At 33.8% G+C, this 16,576-nt stretch overlaps 2 protein-coding genes across 3 annotated transcripts in view; both read left to right on the top strand.

The window, feature by feature from the left end:
- Positions 1–2,026: 2,026 nt before the first annotated feature.
- On the top strand, positions 2,027–9,737 carry LOC149904072 (uncharacterized). 2 transcript variants are annotated; one of them, XM_090108064.1, is made up of 7 exons: positions 2,027–2,154; positions 2,237–2,334; positions 3,511–4,966; positions 5,061–5,289; positions 5,546–5,704; positions 5,785–6,267; positions 6,575–9,737. In XM_090108064.1, the coding sequence occupies exons 2-7, from the start codon at positions 2,300–2,302 to the stop codon at positions 6,703–6,705; spliced, it is 2,493 nt and encodes an 830-aa protein (XP_089964190.1). In that variant the 5' UTR covers positions 2,027–2,154; positions 2,237–2,299; the 3' UTR covers positions 6,706–9,737. The 2 variants fall into 2 exon arrangements, with proteins under 2 accessions (XP_089964190.1, XP_089964191.1); XM_090108065.1 differs by having other exon boundaries at positions 2,046–2,158.
- Positions 9,738–10,875: 1,138 nt separating this feature from the next.
- Pdk1 (Phosphoinositide-dependent kinase 1) overlaps positions 10,876–16,576 on the top strand; it is a 62,092-nt gene continuing 56,391 nt past the window's right edge. The window contains exons 1-2 of the mRNA XM_090107664.1: positions 10,876–11,104; positions 12,413–12,496. The gene's annotated coding sequence lies outside the window, so the exon portion shown is untranslated. The remainder of the gene's footprint in view (positions 11,105–12,412; positions 12,497–16,576) is intronic.

The raw sequence follows: 16,576 nt of genomic DNA, 5'->3' as shown, positions 1-16,576 counted from the left end.
GCCCGCAGTCAAAGAAAAACCCGCATAGTTCCCGTTGGCCGTTCGCATGGGATTTCCGAGATTTCCTATCCTATGTCGTTTCCTCAGGTCTCTAGCTGTATCTGTACCAAATTTGAAATATGTAAATCTATGCAGTCACACAGGCTGTTTTCCAATTAGAGAGCATAATGCGACTCAGTGCCGCACAATGCCGAATTATGCTGATGCTTGGTTAGAACATGAAACGCACCAGCAGGTTGCGCTAAGTTCAGTGTTGAAAAAAATTGTTGTGTGGTTTTATGAAACCACGGTAAAAGTGAAACTGTTCGAACGGTTCCGAACACTGCCAAGACCAAAAAGTTTGAACGATGTAATAAAAGTTTCACTTTAAAAAAAATATTCATAGAGTTTTTAATGAACATGTAATGTTTGTGTTAAAAGTGTTAATGACATATTTTAATAATGTGTAAATAAAGTGGTATACATAATAATTGGTTGAAAAATATTTACGGTTATTTTAAGTAATAAGGTTTGTACCTTCATCCATACTTATATTTATTTTTTTAACACAATTTGAATTAACTTTGATTATTTCGAAAAAACTACAATGAAACGAAAGCTTTAAAATTTTTTCCGCTGTAGTTAGAACTTGGAACATTCAACGTTAAGCATTATGCCGCATAATGCGCTCTAGTGCTTGTAATTGGAAAACGGGGACATGCAGTACTTCTTCACTACATAGTATAAAACAAAGTCGCTTTCTCTGTCCCTATGTCCCTTTGTATGCTTAAATCTTTAAAACTACGCAACGGATTTTGATGCGGTTTTTTTAATAGATAAAGTGATTCAAGAGGAAGGTTTTAGTATATAATTTATTAGGTTTTAGACAAAGCGGGCGTAGCCGCGGCCGGTAAGCTAGCAGTACTTTTGCACGCCTCATAAGCGAAGCGTTGAGGTGGGTACTACTGTCACTTCGCGCAAAACATCTGATTTTTCAAACTTAAAATGTCTTTATGTATCATACATTGCACTTGTAAGATAATACATACACACACATATTAAGAAAAAACACTATTTTTAACGTTCATGATATTTTTGATGTCATTTTTGTTATTTAAACTAGTTAAAAAACAGTTTAAAAAAGTTCTGTCATGGACGTCCATGTGTCTGTATGTGCGGATCCTTTTTCTTGTTAACACGATAGCGACCGAAATACTTTACTGATCGAGTCTTTTTTTTTCTCTTACGCTTGAGTATGCTCAGGAATAGAACCCTTTCATTTTTCAGGGTCTGATTCGATGTGGTTTAATTGTTATTAAATAAACAAAAATAATAATTAATAAATATTTATTAAAAAAAAAATTATGAGGCGTGCACTTTTGGATTTTCCAAATTATTTGAGTTTAGCTTGAACCTTTGGCTTGAACATGATTACGGAAATTATATAAACCTTAAAAAGATATAAACTATATTTTTGGTTTTGGTATCTTTTGTTGATCACGCCCGGGCTCGCCCGGGTATTATAATTAAAAAAATATTCTTATAACAAAAAAAAAAACTGGGACCATAAAGGACCTAACGGCTCCGAGCCTAACGGAGACCTATCAATTAAGGTCATTTTCGACCCAAAATTCCATTGATGGGGTGCTAAATTTGCATTGGTGACGACATCTTTCATCTATAATCACAGAACAGTCTATAATGTTATAAATAACTAGCGGTCCACCCCGGCTTCGCCCGTGGTACATATTTCGCAATAAAAGGTTCTTTCTCAGGGTCTAAAGATTATCTGTGCCAAATTTCATCAAAATCGGTCCAGTAGTTTATGCGTGAAAACCATACATACATACATACATACACACAAACCTTTCCTCTTTATAATATTAGTATAGATTTACATTACGAAAAGAAGCCACACATTTAGTTGCAATTGCAAAACGTTATATTAAAATGCAATGAAATTACAATGAAACCATTTTAATTATGAAACCTCGCAGAAACCTCCATTATTTTTAATAGTAGCAATACATTTAACTGTTTCCGTTTTTCTCTTTCCGCCGTTTCCGGTGAAGGTCCGCCATATTTTCATTATCGAGTTGTTCGTTCGCCGGGTCTGTAAGGTGGATTCTGGTGAATGACAAATTTATTAAATATCTAAATTCTCTCATTTGAGAGGTAAGTTTAAGTCTAATTTTGAGTAAATATTATCATTTAGAATATTAGTTTCTTGTAGTATTCTAATTTGAGTGAATTTCAGATACTTTCCATCCTACACCACCACGTATAAAACATCTTTCCTGAGGTCTTTAAAAGCTTCAAAATGCAGTACAACAGCTTTCATAATCAACATCCAATGTAAGTTAATTTTGCTCATATTATTTATTGACTTAGAAAGTGATTATTTTAATATGTTAGAATAGGTTGAGGCAGCGGCCATTTTGTGAAATGCAATTTGTCCAGCTGATAATGGAGGATAGAAAAATGTTATTCAATACGTATAGTCAAGCTTAAAACTAATTCTAGAAATCACCATTGTATTGGTTATATAAACTGTCTTTGAAATCAATAGAAATTCTCTGTAAAATTTATTAGTTTTTTTTTTTTATACTTGTGGATCTTATTTAGCATGCGCGATATTATTGACCTTCATACGCGTCGATTGCGTATAACTAGTGTTATATCGAGTCTACTAGTACTGTATAGAGTATAGTTGAAGCTACATAAAGAGGATATAAAACCTTATATACCTACATTAATTATAGCATCGCAATTTGATTACATTATTAGCTACTTATTAATCTAGACATTTTTCGGATTTAACTTATTCTCAAAAATTATTTTAATACTTGTACCCAGTCTTGAAAAATATTCCAAGTAATGTTTTATTAAAATGCTGTGTGCATTGAATGTTGAAGTTGTTTACATTTGAAGAGCTTTTTTATTCGAACATTACCAATATTTACTTGAAAAGTCAATTTTTTTTTCACTGTTTCATATTTACAGTTTACATGGTCCTGGAGTGCAATAGGCTATTAATTTTTACCATGGGTGAAGCTGGGGTAGATAGTGTATTTTCTTATTTTAAACCAGATTTAAGAAAATACACATATAATGATCTCATTAAGGATTTGTTACCTAATTACTTTTCAAATAAATTGGATTTTAAATAGCATAATGAAGGTTTACTGATACTAAATCAAAACAAAAAATATTAAAATTTGTATAATAAAAACAATTCTGTTCTTTAATTATTAAATTAAGTAAAGTCAACATCTATATAAATAATAATTTATGTAATGATAGAATCAACAAAAGTTTCTCGCTCTTATACAGAGTATACATAAGAAAATTATTGAATCCTTGTGATCCATAGCAGGATAAAAAAAATGGGTCAAGATGTAAAGGTTAATACAGTTCACAGTTGCAAGTCAATAAAAGCATATTGAAAAGAAAAATCTAAGCATTATTTGAAATAAAGTATTACAAGTAATACTCTTATTTCAAATGTAAACCTATAAAATTACATTTCAGTTTCAGACCTCGCTTAGACCGGAATGAACAATTCGGTAAGATGCCTTTTTTCAATGGACCCCCTGACTTTGGAGGCCCTAAGAACTTTGCCCCCAGAAATAATATGGGCAACAAAAATTTTAGGCCCAGAAATGATTACAATGGTGTAAGGCCAGAATTTAATGGCCACAGAAATGAAAATGGTAATCAGAATGATTTTGGGGGTCCAAAAGAATATAGACCTAGAAACAACTATAACAACAATCAGATGCAAAAGAAAGAGTATGAGGGTGATAATGCATCTGGAAGCAATATGCAGTTCTATAACTCTAAAAATGATTTTGGTGGTCCTAAACAACATAGCTTCCAAAAGAATGGATTTGCTCCCAAAAATTACAATAATCCGAATGGATCTCCAACAAATGCTCAACAGCAACAGTATATTCAAAAGAAAGTTTTTAATTCCAACAATGGACAAAATCAAGATTTCAATGACCGCAAGTTACAGAGCAGAAAAGCCAAACATCCTGGTGATGGATTAGTTAAACCTGTATGGGACATGGGACAACTTGAAACAATTCAAAAGAACTTCTATAAACCACATGCCAATGTTGAATCTCGTACTGATGATGAGGTCCAAAGGTTCAGAGCTACTAAGGAAATTACTGTGAGTGGTAATAATGTGCCAAGACCAAATCAGAAGTTTGATGAAGGCAATTTCCCAGACCATATTTTGAACACTATCAAGGAACAAGGTTGGGAAGAACCTACTGGCATCCAAGCACAGGGATGGCCTATTGCTTTATCTGGTCGTGATATGGTTGGTATTGCATCCACTGGATCTGGTAAGACGCTGGCATACATGCTACCTGCAGCAGTTCATATTGTTCATCAACAGAGGATCCAGCGAGGTGATGGTCCCATTGCTCTCATTCTGGCCCCTACTCGTGAATTGGCGCAGCAAATTCAATCAGTAGCCCAAGCTTACAGTGCCCGTGGATGCATCAGAAACACTTGCCTCTTTGGTGGTTCCCCCAAGGGACCCCAGGCTCGAGATTTAGAAAGAGGTGTTGAGATTGTCATTGCTACACCAGGACGTCTGATTGATTTCTTGGAAAGGGGCACAACCAACTTGCGCCGTTGCACTTATTTGGTCCTTGATGAAGCTGACAGGATGTTAGACATGGGTTTTGAACCTCAAATCCGTAAAATCATTGAACAAATCCGCCCTGATCGTCAAGTTTTGATGTGGTCTGCAACCTGGCCAAAAGAGATTCAAGCTTTGGCTGAAGATTTCTTAACTGACTACATTAAAGTCAACATTGGATCTCTTAACCTGTCTGCCAACAACAACATAAAGCAAATCATTGAAGTATGTGAAGAACATGAGAAGGAAATGAAGCTCAGTAACCTACTGAAAGAGATTGCATCTGAAAAAGACAATAAAGTCATTGTGTTTGTAGAGACCAAAAAGAAGGTAAGTTTCATTTATATTATAATATGAGATGTGATGTTTGAGAACTTCTAAACAAATTAAAAATTAAAAAATACAAATTTTAATTATGTTTTAGGTTGATGATATTGCGCGTGCCGTGCGTCGTAACGGGCATAAAGCTTTGGCCATCCATGGAGACAAGTCGCAACCAGAACGAGATGCTGTTCTCACAGAATTCCGTAATGGAGCTACAACCATACTTATTGCCACTGATGTAGCTGCACGTGGATTAGATGTGGAAGATGTCAAATTTGTTGTCAACTTTGATTACCCTAATTCCTCTGAAGATTATATTCATAGAATTGGTAATATATCTTTTAAATCTTATATATAAAAATGAATCTCAAAATGTGTTGGTAAGTGCATAACTCGAGAACGGCTGAACCGATTTCGATAATTCTTTTTTTATTATATTCCTTGAAGTACGAGGATGGTTCTTATGTAGAGAAAACATAAACATGTACCACGGGCGAAGCCGGGGCGGACCCCTAGTAATAAATAATTATTTTATTAATGTATGCCTTACATATTAATTGAAATCCACATTAATTTTTGTAACAGGTCGCACAGGACGTTGCCAGCAGTCTGGTACAGCTTACACTTACTTCACAAGTGGAGATGCCCGTCAAGCTCGCGCTCTCGTGGGAGTGCTCCGGGAAACTGGACAAAATCCACCTGCTAAATTGAATGAAATGGCAAGAACCAACAACAATAGCTCTGGTAAAAAAGCACTTGAGATTTCAATTATTTTTATATAAAAAACAATGATCATGATATTTACATTATTACTTTACTATCAGGTCGCAACCGTTGGCAACAGCGTAAGGAAAACAACAGTGGATCAAGCTCACCACGCCAAAAGAGCAACCAGTGGAATAACAAGATGGCCAATGGATCCAGTGATGACGGACAGAATACTTTCCAGGCACAAAACTTTACACAACAACCACCACGCTTCTCAAACCAGAACCAGAATAATCAAGGCTACAGACAAAACAATTACCAGAAACCAGTACCATTCCCGAGTCCCAATGTATTTGACTCAATGGGCACATACCAGGGCGGTTATAACAATGGTTATCAGAATGCATACAACAACCAAAATGGGTATGGTCAACAACGCCCATACAACAACCAGCGTAACAATGGCCAACAATATCGCAACAATAACAACAGCGGCAACAAGTCCAGTGGATCGGGCTCCTCCTATGGATCACCTCCTCCTCACTTTGCTGCTACCGCTCACTATCCACAAATGCATCCTCATCATCAGGAAATGCTTGGTATGATTTCTTATAGAGACAATTTTCGGGGTTTCTTTATCGGGGTTGGAAAAAAATTTAGTGTAACATTTTTTCGTTAAGCGTGACATTTTTCCGTTACGCGTCATCTTTTTCTCATCCCTACCACGCGGGATTCGACGTATTTCTGTAAAGTTTCATATAGTAAATTAATTTTTTGAAAAATAAGGTCATAAAGAAGTTTCACTTCTTATGTGTGAACATTAGTACACGCACACATTATTAGACAATGTTACATTGTATAATTATTTTGTTAATTTTCATTTGTATTGACATTTATTTTTTCTAGGAGGCAAGTTCTACGGCGGCGGTGTCGGTGGAGGAGGCCCCTGCGGCTACCAAGCTGCGGTCGGCGCCGGAGTGCCCTACCCACACCTACCCCCAGGCCCTCTGCTATATGCTGCTCCTGTTCAACAATAAACATAACAATCCTATGGGTTTGCCAGAAAATATATTTTAAAGTAGTTTACATGAAATTCCATGTTTACAAACGGAAGTTTTTATTTAGTTTTGTATTTAATTTAAATCAAAGAAGAGTTAATTTTAAAATTGTGTTAGGTGTAAAAGGTTCTGGCGATCCTAAATTTAATTATAGGTTGCGCACTTTAATTTGTTTATCATATCATATATTTTTCATGATAGTTGGGTGTCTCTAATGAATGCTGTTAAAACTTGATTGATTCGTACTTAGTTGTAACAGTTAGATTTCAAATTTGGGAGGTGTTTTTTTTTATTATTATCATTTAATAATAATTAACAATTTTTTAGATCTGATTGAAAGCTTGCAATTCACATTTATTTGTATGGCTTGTTCTATTTTTGACAAAAAAGATGATTGGTTTTTTTGAGAGAGACAATTACATACTTGGATATTGTAAACTAAATGTTTTTGTGAATTATCTTTCAGATCGATTTCAATTACTAAATATATAATAAGTGTGTTAGTTTTAGGGATAATTTTTTGTTAGTCACATTGTAAAAATGCTTGAAAATATTCATATTTGACATACCATAACTTGCCTAATTAAAATTGCCAATAAATTAGACTCAAAGTAACTGTTACGGCTATTATATTCATTTAATTATAATTTACCTATATACAAATCATTTAGGCCAGCAACTGTTCTTTGTGACTAACAAAAAATGGTCCACATAATAATTAATTGTGTGGTGGATTAAATGAGCAGTAAGTCATTACCACCTTTAGATTTTAAAAATCACTATTTGTTAGAGTAGTCGGTGTTGGTACCCTCTTATGTATCCCTGGGTGCCTTTCGTTTTAAATGTCTGTATGATGTACGAAATGCACGAAACATATAGAAGATGTGTGAAATTCTAGGGAAGGTTTTCAAATGCTGATATAGTATCTGAATATTTTATATAAATTATTACTTTATTGTTAATGATGATCTTATCCAGTGAAAATGGGGGACAACTTAGTATAAGAAAATTGAAATGCTTTTGATACAACCGAGACCATCTGTATTGCCAGATAAAGACATATATTTTCTTTTGTAATATAATGTGATATTGCTCACATTATGAGTCAACATTATTTTTTACGAAAATTAGATCTTATATTGAGTATTATGCCTAGAAGTATGAGTCTATGAAGACAGCATAGACATTAGGGTTTTGAATTTTAAATTCCTCCTATGACATTCAACAAAGTTAGAAATGTAAATACATGCATTTAACTTAGGAAGATTAATATTTTGATCGTTAATACGAATAATCGAACTACGGTTACAATTCGTTTCTTAGACAAATAAGTGATTTCGTCAGATTTGTTTTTCGATTATTTTTGTAATTGTATTTCACACATTACATCAGTAGTTATTTACTGGAGTTTCTTTGTACGTAAAGGGGTTCTAAGGGCTGCGGAAAGAGGTCAATTGGTACAAAATAAAGCAGGTATTTATTGTGAATTGTTCTAGAAGCCCGTTACTGTCCAAAGAGGTAAAAATCTGTGATATTTCATTACTGTATCCTATAACCTATCGTTTCGTTTGTCAATTGTTAATACATAAGAACACTTCCGTATGGAAAGTGTTTTACTATACAAAAAATATATTTTTTGACTATTTGAGCGAATTTCATGAAGAATGTTTGTGACTACAAAGCTTTCAGGTCATTCACAGATGTATTATATGATAGGTGTAAGGTTTAATATTTTATTGTTATTCAGTTTAGTTTCACATTTTATCTTGAGGTGACAAAATTGTACCAGTTCATAAGGGACGTAATAGTTATTATCTCGAAATCCCATTCTAGACTGCATCTCGGATGATGGATGATGTATGTTTATGACGCGCGGGTAAAAACTTGTATGGGGTGAACAATACGTGGGTCTCGTATAGGACATGTCAGATACGAGGTTTAATTTTTATGTACATTATAAGAGAAAGACTGCAATGATAGAATATAATTATGCATATTTTCATCTAAAAGATGATTCTTCTAGCCTGATCTGTCGTTAGTTTTGTGAAAGTTGTTATACAAAGATAATTTATTCGAAGTAGGACGGCCGGGCTAGAGTAGATAGTTGCGTATAATATCGGCAAGCGTGTCATGTCGAGTATGGTCACGGATTTGCAGGGGGAGCTCCTGTATTTAAATATGTACAAAGTACTGTACCCACCTCTACTAAACAACTGTGATAATAACACTAAGTAGCTTAACAGGCAATTTATATACTAGTTACGTCCAAGAGAAGGAATGACATCATATCTGACATATTGTATTGTGTGATGATAAATATTATTATCAAGGCGCGTTTATTAAACACTTTCGTCGCGTTGATTAAACTTTTCTCTAAACAAGACTGATTATGATTATTTCTATTTGAATATTTTATACTCGTTCCACTTTTGACTGAATGAATTAAGATGTCTGTATTTATATTGGTAGTTTTCTCGTGCTGTGTGTTTTTTCCAAAATTTATTATTCACTATGTTGGATATGTGTCAAAACATCTTTCTAAGCAGTCACCGACTTGAATTTGTAGGTATTTGTTTTCATAAGTGAATCCCACTTTTTTGTTGTGATGATGTTGTTGACAAATTTGTGGCAGCGACAAACTAACGTTATGGAAAAGGTTTTATTATTTGTTGTTTATTTGCAAAATTTTATTTAATCAACCAGATTATCTCATAGGCATATAGTAGTACATGCTAAACTATACAAAATATTAAGAATTTATTTTCCAAATTACGGTTTGTCAAAAATATAAATAGATTTTTAAGTATGTGGCAATGCAGATCTTCATAAATATTATTCATTATAAAAGTACATAGTTTGTATTTATTCAAACTCGATTGTATGTATGTTAAAATGGAGAGAGGCTCCGTATAAAACTGTCCCAAAGGGAGGTCTTCTGAATGTTTCTAAGAAGTGCATTTCTTCTATGTAATACAGTATTAAAATTCCGATTAATAAATTGATGTATTAAATTTGGTCTTTTTATTTCAAACTGCTCCTAAGTCCTAATAACCCATATTGTATTATCAACACCAACCCACTATAAAAGCTACCTAGTTGATACCTTTATTTTTTTGAGAGCTAATATCGGCAACTACCGATTCGAATTAAAATAATTTTTTATTCGTGTTGAATATTCTATCATACATGATGTGGTTAAAACTGCGTGGTTTAGTTAGTTATGACAATAAATCATTTTTTTTAGCCTTTCCATCGATGCTGTCTGATTCCGCACCGGTGTCCGATACAGTCGCGAAGCTCTGATAACCATGCTACAATATGTGAATCAATCGCGATACAGTCTCGCTTCCGTCGGTCGTGATCACTGGTCGCGATGCACACACCATTCAATAACCGCACAAAAAATTATATTATTAGTCACATTGTATTTGGTGAGGCTTTCGCGTAGGTAGTCGCTGAAGCGTGAACAACGCAGAACGCAACGTCAATATTGGATTCACGCATTTAATCATTACTAGCATTACTTTATCGGGATCGGGACGTTATTAGAAACAAAGCCCAATGGAAGATGCACATGTAGCCTGCAGTTCAAATTCTTGTTCTATTTTATTCATTTTATTTAATTAAGGGGAATAGTTACACCAGTCATGGTAAATTATAATAATATTTTCTTCCTCCATACTAGGTATCGATCGTTGAGTGGAAGTTAGTAGGTACTTACTTAGTATTTTTTTTTGTAGATATTAAACTTAGAACCATCTCTTATTTCTTATGATTCGTAATAGAACTGCTTTATGCTCAGAGCATATTCCTCTGAGGCTTTATGCTTACAAACACCTACAAAGAACTAAGAAGTAAAGATAGTTTACAATTAGTAATCTAAACAATTCATAGATGGCGTTGAAAGAAAGTACATACGCTAACTTAAAACATCTAATAAATAAATTTTTAATCCATCATTTAATAAGATATTAAATTTGGCTGCATTTTAAATTAAATCAGATTCAACAGTCAACAAGTTGGTAAACTAAAGACTTTTTCATAAGTTGTTATTTTAGAAAATTACGTTACATGTTATGGAGTGAGAACTAGATGTCGCTGTATAAACTGAATCGTACCGTAATGGTGCTTTGTTTTTTTGACGTTTAGGTCTATGACTTGTGTCTGTCTGATAAAATGATAATACTTTTTTTGAAAAATGATTAAAGGAGTTATTAAATTTTGTTTTTGTTTTCGAAGCGCTTTGTGATTTTGTTGATAAGGTGAAAGTGGTTTAAATTGATCAATAATTCTTTGTTGAGTCTTTATAAACGTGGTGTGTGAAGAATTTGGCAACAACGAATTAACGAGGTCAATTCATAGAACGGAAACTGAAATGGTATGTTAGAATTTGTTTTTATCTATATTTTACAGATCTGTGGATATTTCCATGTGTTTCTTATATCATTAATATAAGGAATAGTTTAACATTATCCTAGTACACATAACCAAACTTTCACTGAATATACCAGACGGCCTTGAATCTAATCTTGTCAATTCAATGTCGTTCATTTATCAAAATAGATATTATAAAATACCAAAAGTTTAAGGTTTCTATTTATTAAAAATATTATCGAATTTCAATAATACAACCTAGATATAGAAAAAAAATTAGGGAATACAAATTAAACTGCAAGATTAGGGAAATCGCTTACTGACCCAATATGTTCTTAAAAATATATTACGAAGTAGAAAACCAGATACTTTATACCTACCCACCTTGTCCTTGTGTAATGTGTTCAGGGACTTTTGATAGGATTTGAGCTTATTGTTTCCTACCCAGCTGCCCATTCAACATCGTAAGACAGGTATCTTCAGGTGAGAGCCTGGTTGAATTCGCTTATTTAAATTAGAAGTGGACATTACACTAGTCACTACAGATATTGTCTACTTAAACTACCTAATTAATTTGATCTTGCTTCTTAATTATTTTTAATATTTCATATCTTCGAAGTATCGCCATATAAACTCGCCATATAAACTAAGTGGCAATAGCTAACTTGGTAATATATGTATAAATGTCACGAGCATTCTTCGTGGTATTTAAGTTGCCTACATGTCAAAATATCCAGCTTGTTAGTAGACGACTTGGAGCGTCTACTTCAAAACTAAAATTCGGTTACCACATGATAATATCATACGTCTATGGATATAAAGTTAGTCCATTGAATTACGAACCTCGGTATGTCGTATTCAAACCGCTACTAAAGTCTAAACCAAGGTGGATATTATTGGGTAACTTTGGTAAATCAGTATTGTTGATTTCTAACACTATTAGGCCTATCTTTTTAAGCTATTGCATAGCTTCTATCGCGGGCCTTGAGCGCGGGGACCGAATCCAGAAATTCCGTAACGAATAAAACCTCACGCTCCTCACTCCGACGGGCACGGAGGAGTGGCTTGAAGGCATAGCATGCAATAGCTTTACCGCGGCAGTCCCCGAGTGCCACACGTCTTTTTTTATCTATGAAGTAGGTATTATATTTATTTACACGAAATAGTAAAACGACATAGGTAGGTATTTTCAGCGAATGTGTCAGTCGGAGTACATACAATAGTTTCATAGCCACTAAAAAACGAAAGCTTTTTATGAGTATAATATCTCAAAATACCATTCATGATTGATAATACTGAGTATCTTTTGCAGGCGTTAGAAGACATCCGAGCATCTACAGGAGGTGATAACTAGGTGAAGGCATTGCACGTACCCAGATCGTGACATCGGAACGAGGTAAGAGTCACCACCTAACATGGTAACTCGGTCATTCTGTACTCGTAAACACTGAATCACGCTGTTTATACTGGACTTTCCTTTGATTGCGCATTAGTTACATACCTACAGCGCATGGCGTGTTTTGTTTCGTCTTCTAGCACGATCTGTGTAACTCTTGACAGCCGCTGAACACTTGGAATTGATGTTCTACTGCATGAATTACTCGAAATTTGACCCGGAAATAAAAAAGCACGTACTTATTTATAGATATTTGCACGTTGGTACTTACTGTAATATTTTCGAGATAAATATATTTTTAATGTCTGTTGTATTGTTCTTCGGTTATGTTACATTTACAATTTATTTCCGAGCATGTTTCAGCTAAAACTATAAAATACAGTTCCATCAAGACTAGACGTACCTAATGATTCAAAGTATTCGTTAAATTAATTATTAATTTGAAATACTTACTTAATTTTATGTCAAGTTACAAAATAACACACCATATGTAACTTAAAACTTATTTTTGTTTCCGCCGCTCGTAAGCTTACAGACCTCCTATAACCGTAGACCGATATCCGTCGACAAATCCGTAGACCGCACTAGACCATTATAGATCTCAAATAATATTGAACTTTTTGGGAGTATCCTATAAAACGTAAAATTTATTTATAGGTACATAATAAGCTATTTTAGAAACGATATATAAAAGAAGAGAAGTTGACAAATTGTAATGCAAATTGCAATATGATTTCAATGAATTAAAAGAAACATAATGAATACTAAATGCTATTTGCATCGTTCAATAGCTACAGTCAAAGTTCCTTATTCGCGCTTCCTTCATTCACGGTTTCACTATTCGCGGGTGGAAAAAATGCGACCTAATTTCTATATTCGCGGGCCAAAATTCTTTATTCGCGGATCGAATCGGTACATCGGTACATACATATATGTATTAACCTAAATAAAAATCAATTGTTATCCTTAGAAAACGCCTGAACTACAACTACGAATTTATAATGTCGACTAAAAAACGGGTGAAAAGTGCTAAGCCATTGCCTAAACCTGAAGATTATTCCTAATTAAATGGTAATTAATAAATATGTATGGTCAAAAATTTCAATAAAACTGATTTCTTTATGAATTTGCTTCCTTATTTCGTCACCTAGGAACGTATCCCCTATAACCCCATACAAATTACCATTCCATATTCACGGTTTCTCTATTCGCGGCACATTTACGGAACCTATTGCCCGCGAATAAAGAACTTTTACTGTACATATCTGCTCGGGCAGAGTTCAACTAAAATTCTTAACCTAGGAGTCATAATATTCACGATAATACTAATACTATTCATTGTTTCATTTTACGCACTCATTCATTATAAATCATTATATTACGTTTACTTTGAAATACATATTTTGTATTTATAAATAAATTTGTGAAACTGCGTCTTAAATAAATTAAGAGAAACTTAAAAAATAAATATATTAAGGGTCCGTATCGATTTTAGAATGATTTTACTTGTTTCTGTAATTCTTTAGGAGCTCGTTAAGGAAAACTAAATTAGTAACAATGTGTTATAATATCTTAAATTAAAAATTTATTCAATATCTAAAAAGTGTCCGAGACAATTTATTGATTTTCATTGTCCAGATTGTAGCCAATAACCTGACGCGTGTTTCAATCATCAAATATTTTTTCAATGCGGGATGTTCGTGTCTTTGTAGTTTACACAGAATTTAAAAGAAAGAAGTTTTCTTATAAAATATACAACAATAAAGACACTGAGATATCCTAAAAAGTATTCGAGGAATTTTAAGTACTTTTATTCAAAAATTCAAAGAAAATCTAAGTTTAAATAGCCTTACTTTGATAAAATTTTATGCCTATATGGCGTCGAATTTCTAGTACATACATACAACAGAATAAAAAAAAAATACACATTAAATGATAGATTTATGCTTAAAAATTTGCAATAAAAGAGAACATATTATATATTTTATGAAAGTAATGGAATAATTTAAAGTTCTCTAGAATTTTCTATTATATACGGGAGCGCAAACGCTGTTGCGGCAGACCAAGGGCAGCCGGCAGACCTATTAAATTAGCCAAGCTGGCCATGTATTGTTGTGACAATTGTTAAAAATCACACAGCACAAGGTGTCCATACCCGAATTCAGAATTGTGATTTATGAAGCCAACATTTTATGAAATATCTCATTATACGTACATATTAACAAATCAACTATGTTTTCGATGATCTTACGCGCCTTCCTTATTCAACAAAACAAAATGTCTGCATGTGCCTTTTAACGTAGGAAATTATTTTGGATAATAAGTAATAATTAATTCATCACTTACAATCTTTAGACGTTCCGTGAAAACGGATATCGTACGTGTGACATTTCCTGTGTAAAGTGAAACTAGTAATAACCTTCGGTATGTTGCATGTAGCATGTATGTGTTTACAAACAACACAACGTGACCACGGCGCCCATGAATGCCGCTCTGCCATAATTGCATTCGATGCGAGGCCGCTTCTTTTATAAAGCTTCTCTTCTCGTAAACAGGACGTAATTATTAGACAATGCAGATTTACAAGATAAAACGTCATCGCTCATTCTGTGTATTGAATAATATTTGAAAATATGCAGGACTCAATATGTGTATAATGTTTCAGAGGAGGATTTCCCTCCTCACATTGTCATAATGCAGGTACCATAATTTATATTTTACTCAATTGATGAGTTTGGATATTGTCGGCTATTTTTGGTAATTATAGTAAAGTATTTTGACCCTTTATACGAAACAAAATTTGAACGAGGAATTCAAACACAAAACTAATGAAGAAAGCGCCATTAAAACGAGTATTATTTAGCGTACGCCAGGGAAAAACTATGCATCTTTTCCACTTCGTTGCCACATTGTTTTTTCTCAATTTGCGGCAATGGTAGTTGTTTCGAATGAGAAACATCGAGAACAACCCGCTAGACGGCAAGTCTTCACAACAGTCTAGATACCGCCTTACGGTAAATGAGAATTGCAACTTTCTACGTTACATAACTGTTTTGCGTTCGTTTTGGAGTGGAATGGTGTCATAATCGCGAACATAGCCTGTTTACAAAGGAAGCCGACTGTAATTGAACGTTCCAAGTTCCAAGAGAATTCTGCATTAAAAAAAATATCTTCAGAATTCCAATCCTTGTTTCTTGAATTTTTTAATTATATAAGTAAAGTCTCGTGTTTTACCAAAGTATTTCTGAATCTTACAAATAAAGTTTCTAAAAAGTGTCATATTTATGTATAAATAGCAAATAGTGAAATTTAAAATTTCTTTTCTGAACCAAATGTAAATAGAAAGTCGACAATCCATTCATGCTGCATGCTTCAGTGATTGCATTTTTGGTGGAATAGCGTCTCGTCCACGTCCACGTAGCGTCCACGTCTCTGTAGAAAACATGATAGAGAGCAGTTTTATTACCACAAGTAACAAATAGTTTTATTATGAGACGTTTTAAATAAATTATGTGATTATACTGAAAGATTTTAGACGCGTAATGAAATGCCGACGACTCGGATTCAGATTGACGTGCCAACATTTTATCGAATAGATTTGGCATAGACATTTAATTTAAAATTGTAATTAGGCACCGAAAATATCATAGAAGCTATAAAACCGAGCTAAATTTAACTCACCTTCCGTTGGTTTTTTACTTGTTCGTCTTAAATCGAACATTTGAATAATTCAATGTTCGTATTCTTATGGATTCCGTTGTTAACATGAACAGATACAAAGTATGGTTCCTCAATATCTACAGGCAACATTATCTAAACTAATAATTTTTGCAATCGTATTGACGAGATAACATTCTACGTTCCTAATCATCGAGATTCGAGATTGTTAGATTGCTAAGTCTGGCTCAAAGTTCAGGCTGAAATTCAATCCGACGTATAGATATTTTATTACAGAAAAACATTGGTCGTTTTATTTATAGAAAATGAAAGCTAAGTGGAGTAGTGACACCGAGCATCGAGGGCTCTCGGAATGCGAGTGCGTTGCGCAAGGTGTTTTGACGGCGGAGAGCTGTTACTTCA

The sequence above is a fragment of the Colias eurytheme genome, chromosome 12 (assembly GCF_061535395.1).
Source record: "Colias eurytheme isolate Ceu_HAF_F1 chromosome 12, ilColEury1 Martin Lab GWU primary, whole genome shotgun sequence".
Taxonomy (NCBI): Eukaryota; Metazoa; Arthropoda; class Insecta; order Lepidoptera; family Pieridae; genus Colias; species Colias eurytheme.
The sequence above is the reverse complement of the archived record's forward strand: the minus strand, read 5'-3'. Positions and strand labels throughout refer to the sequence as shown.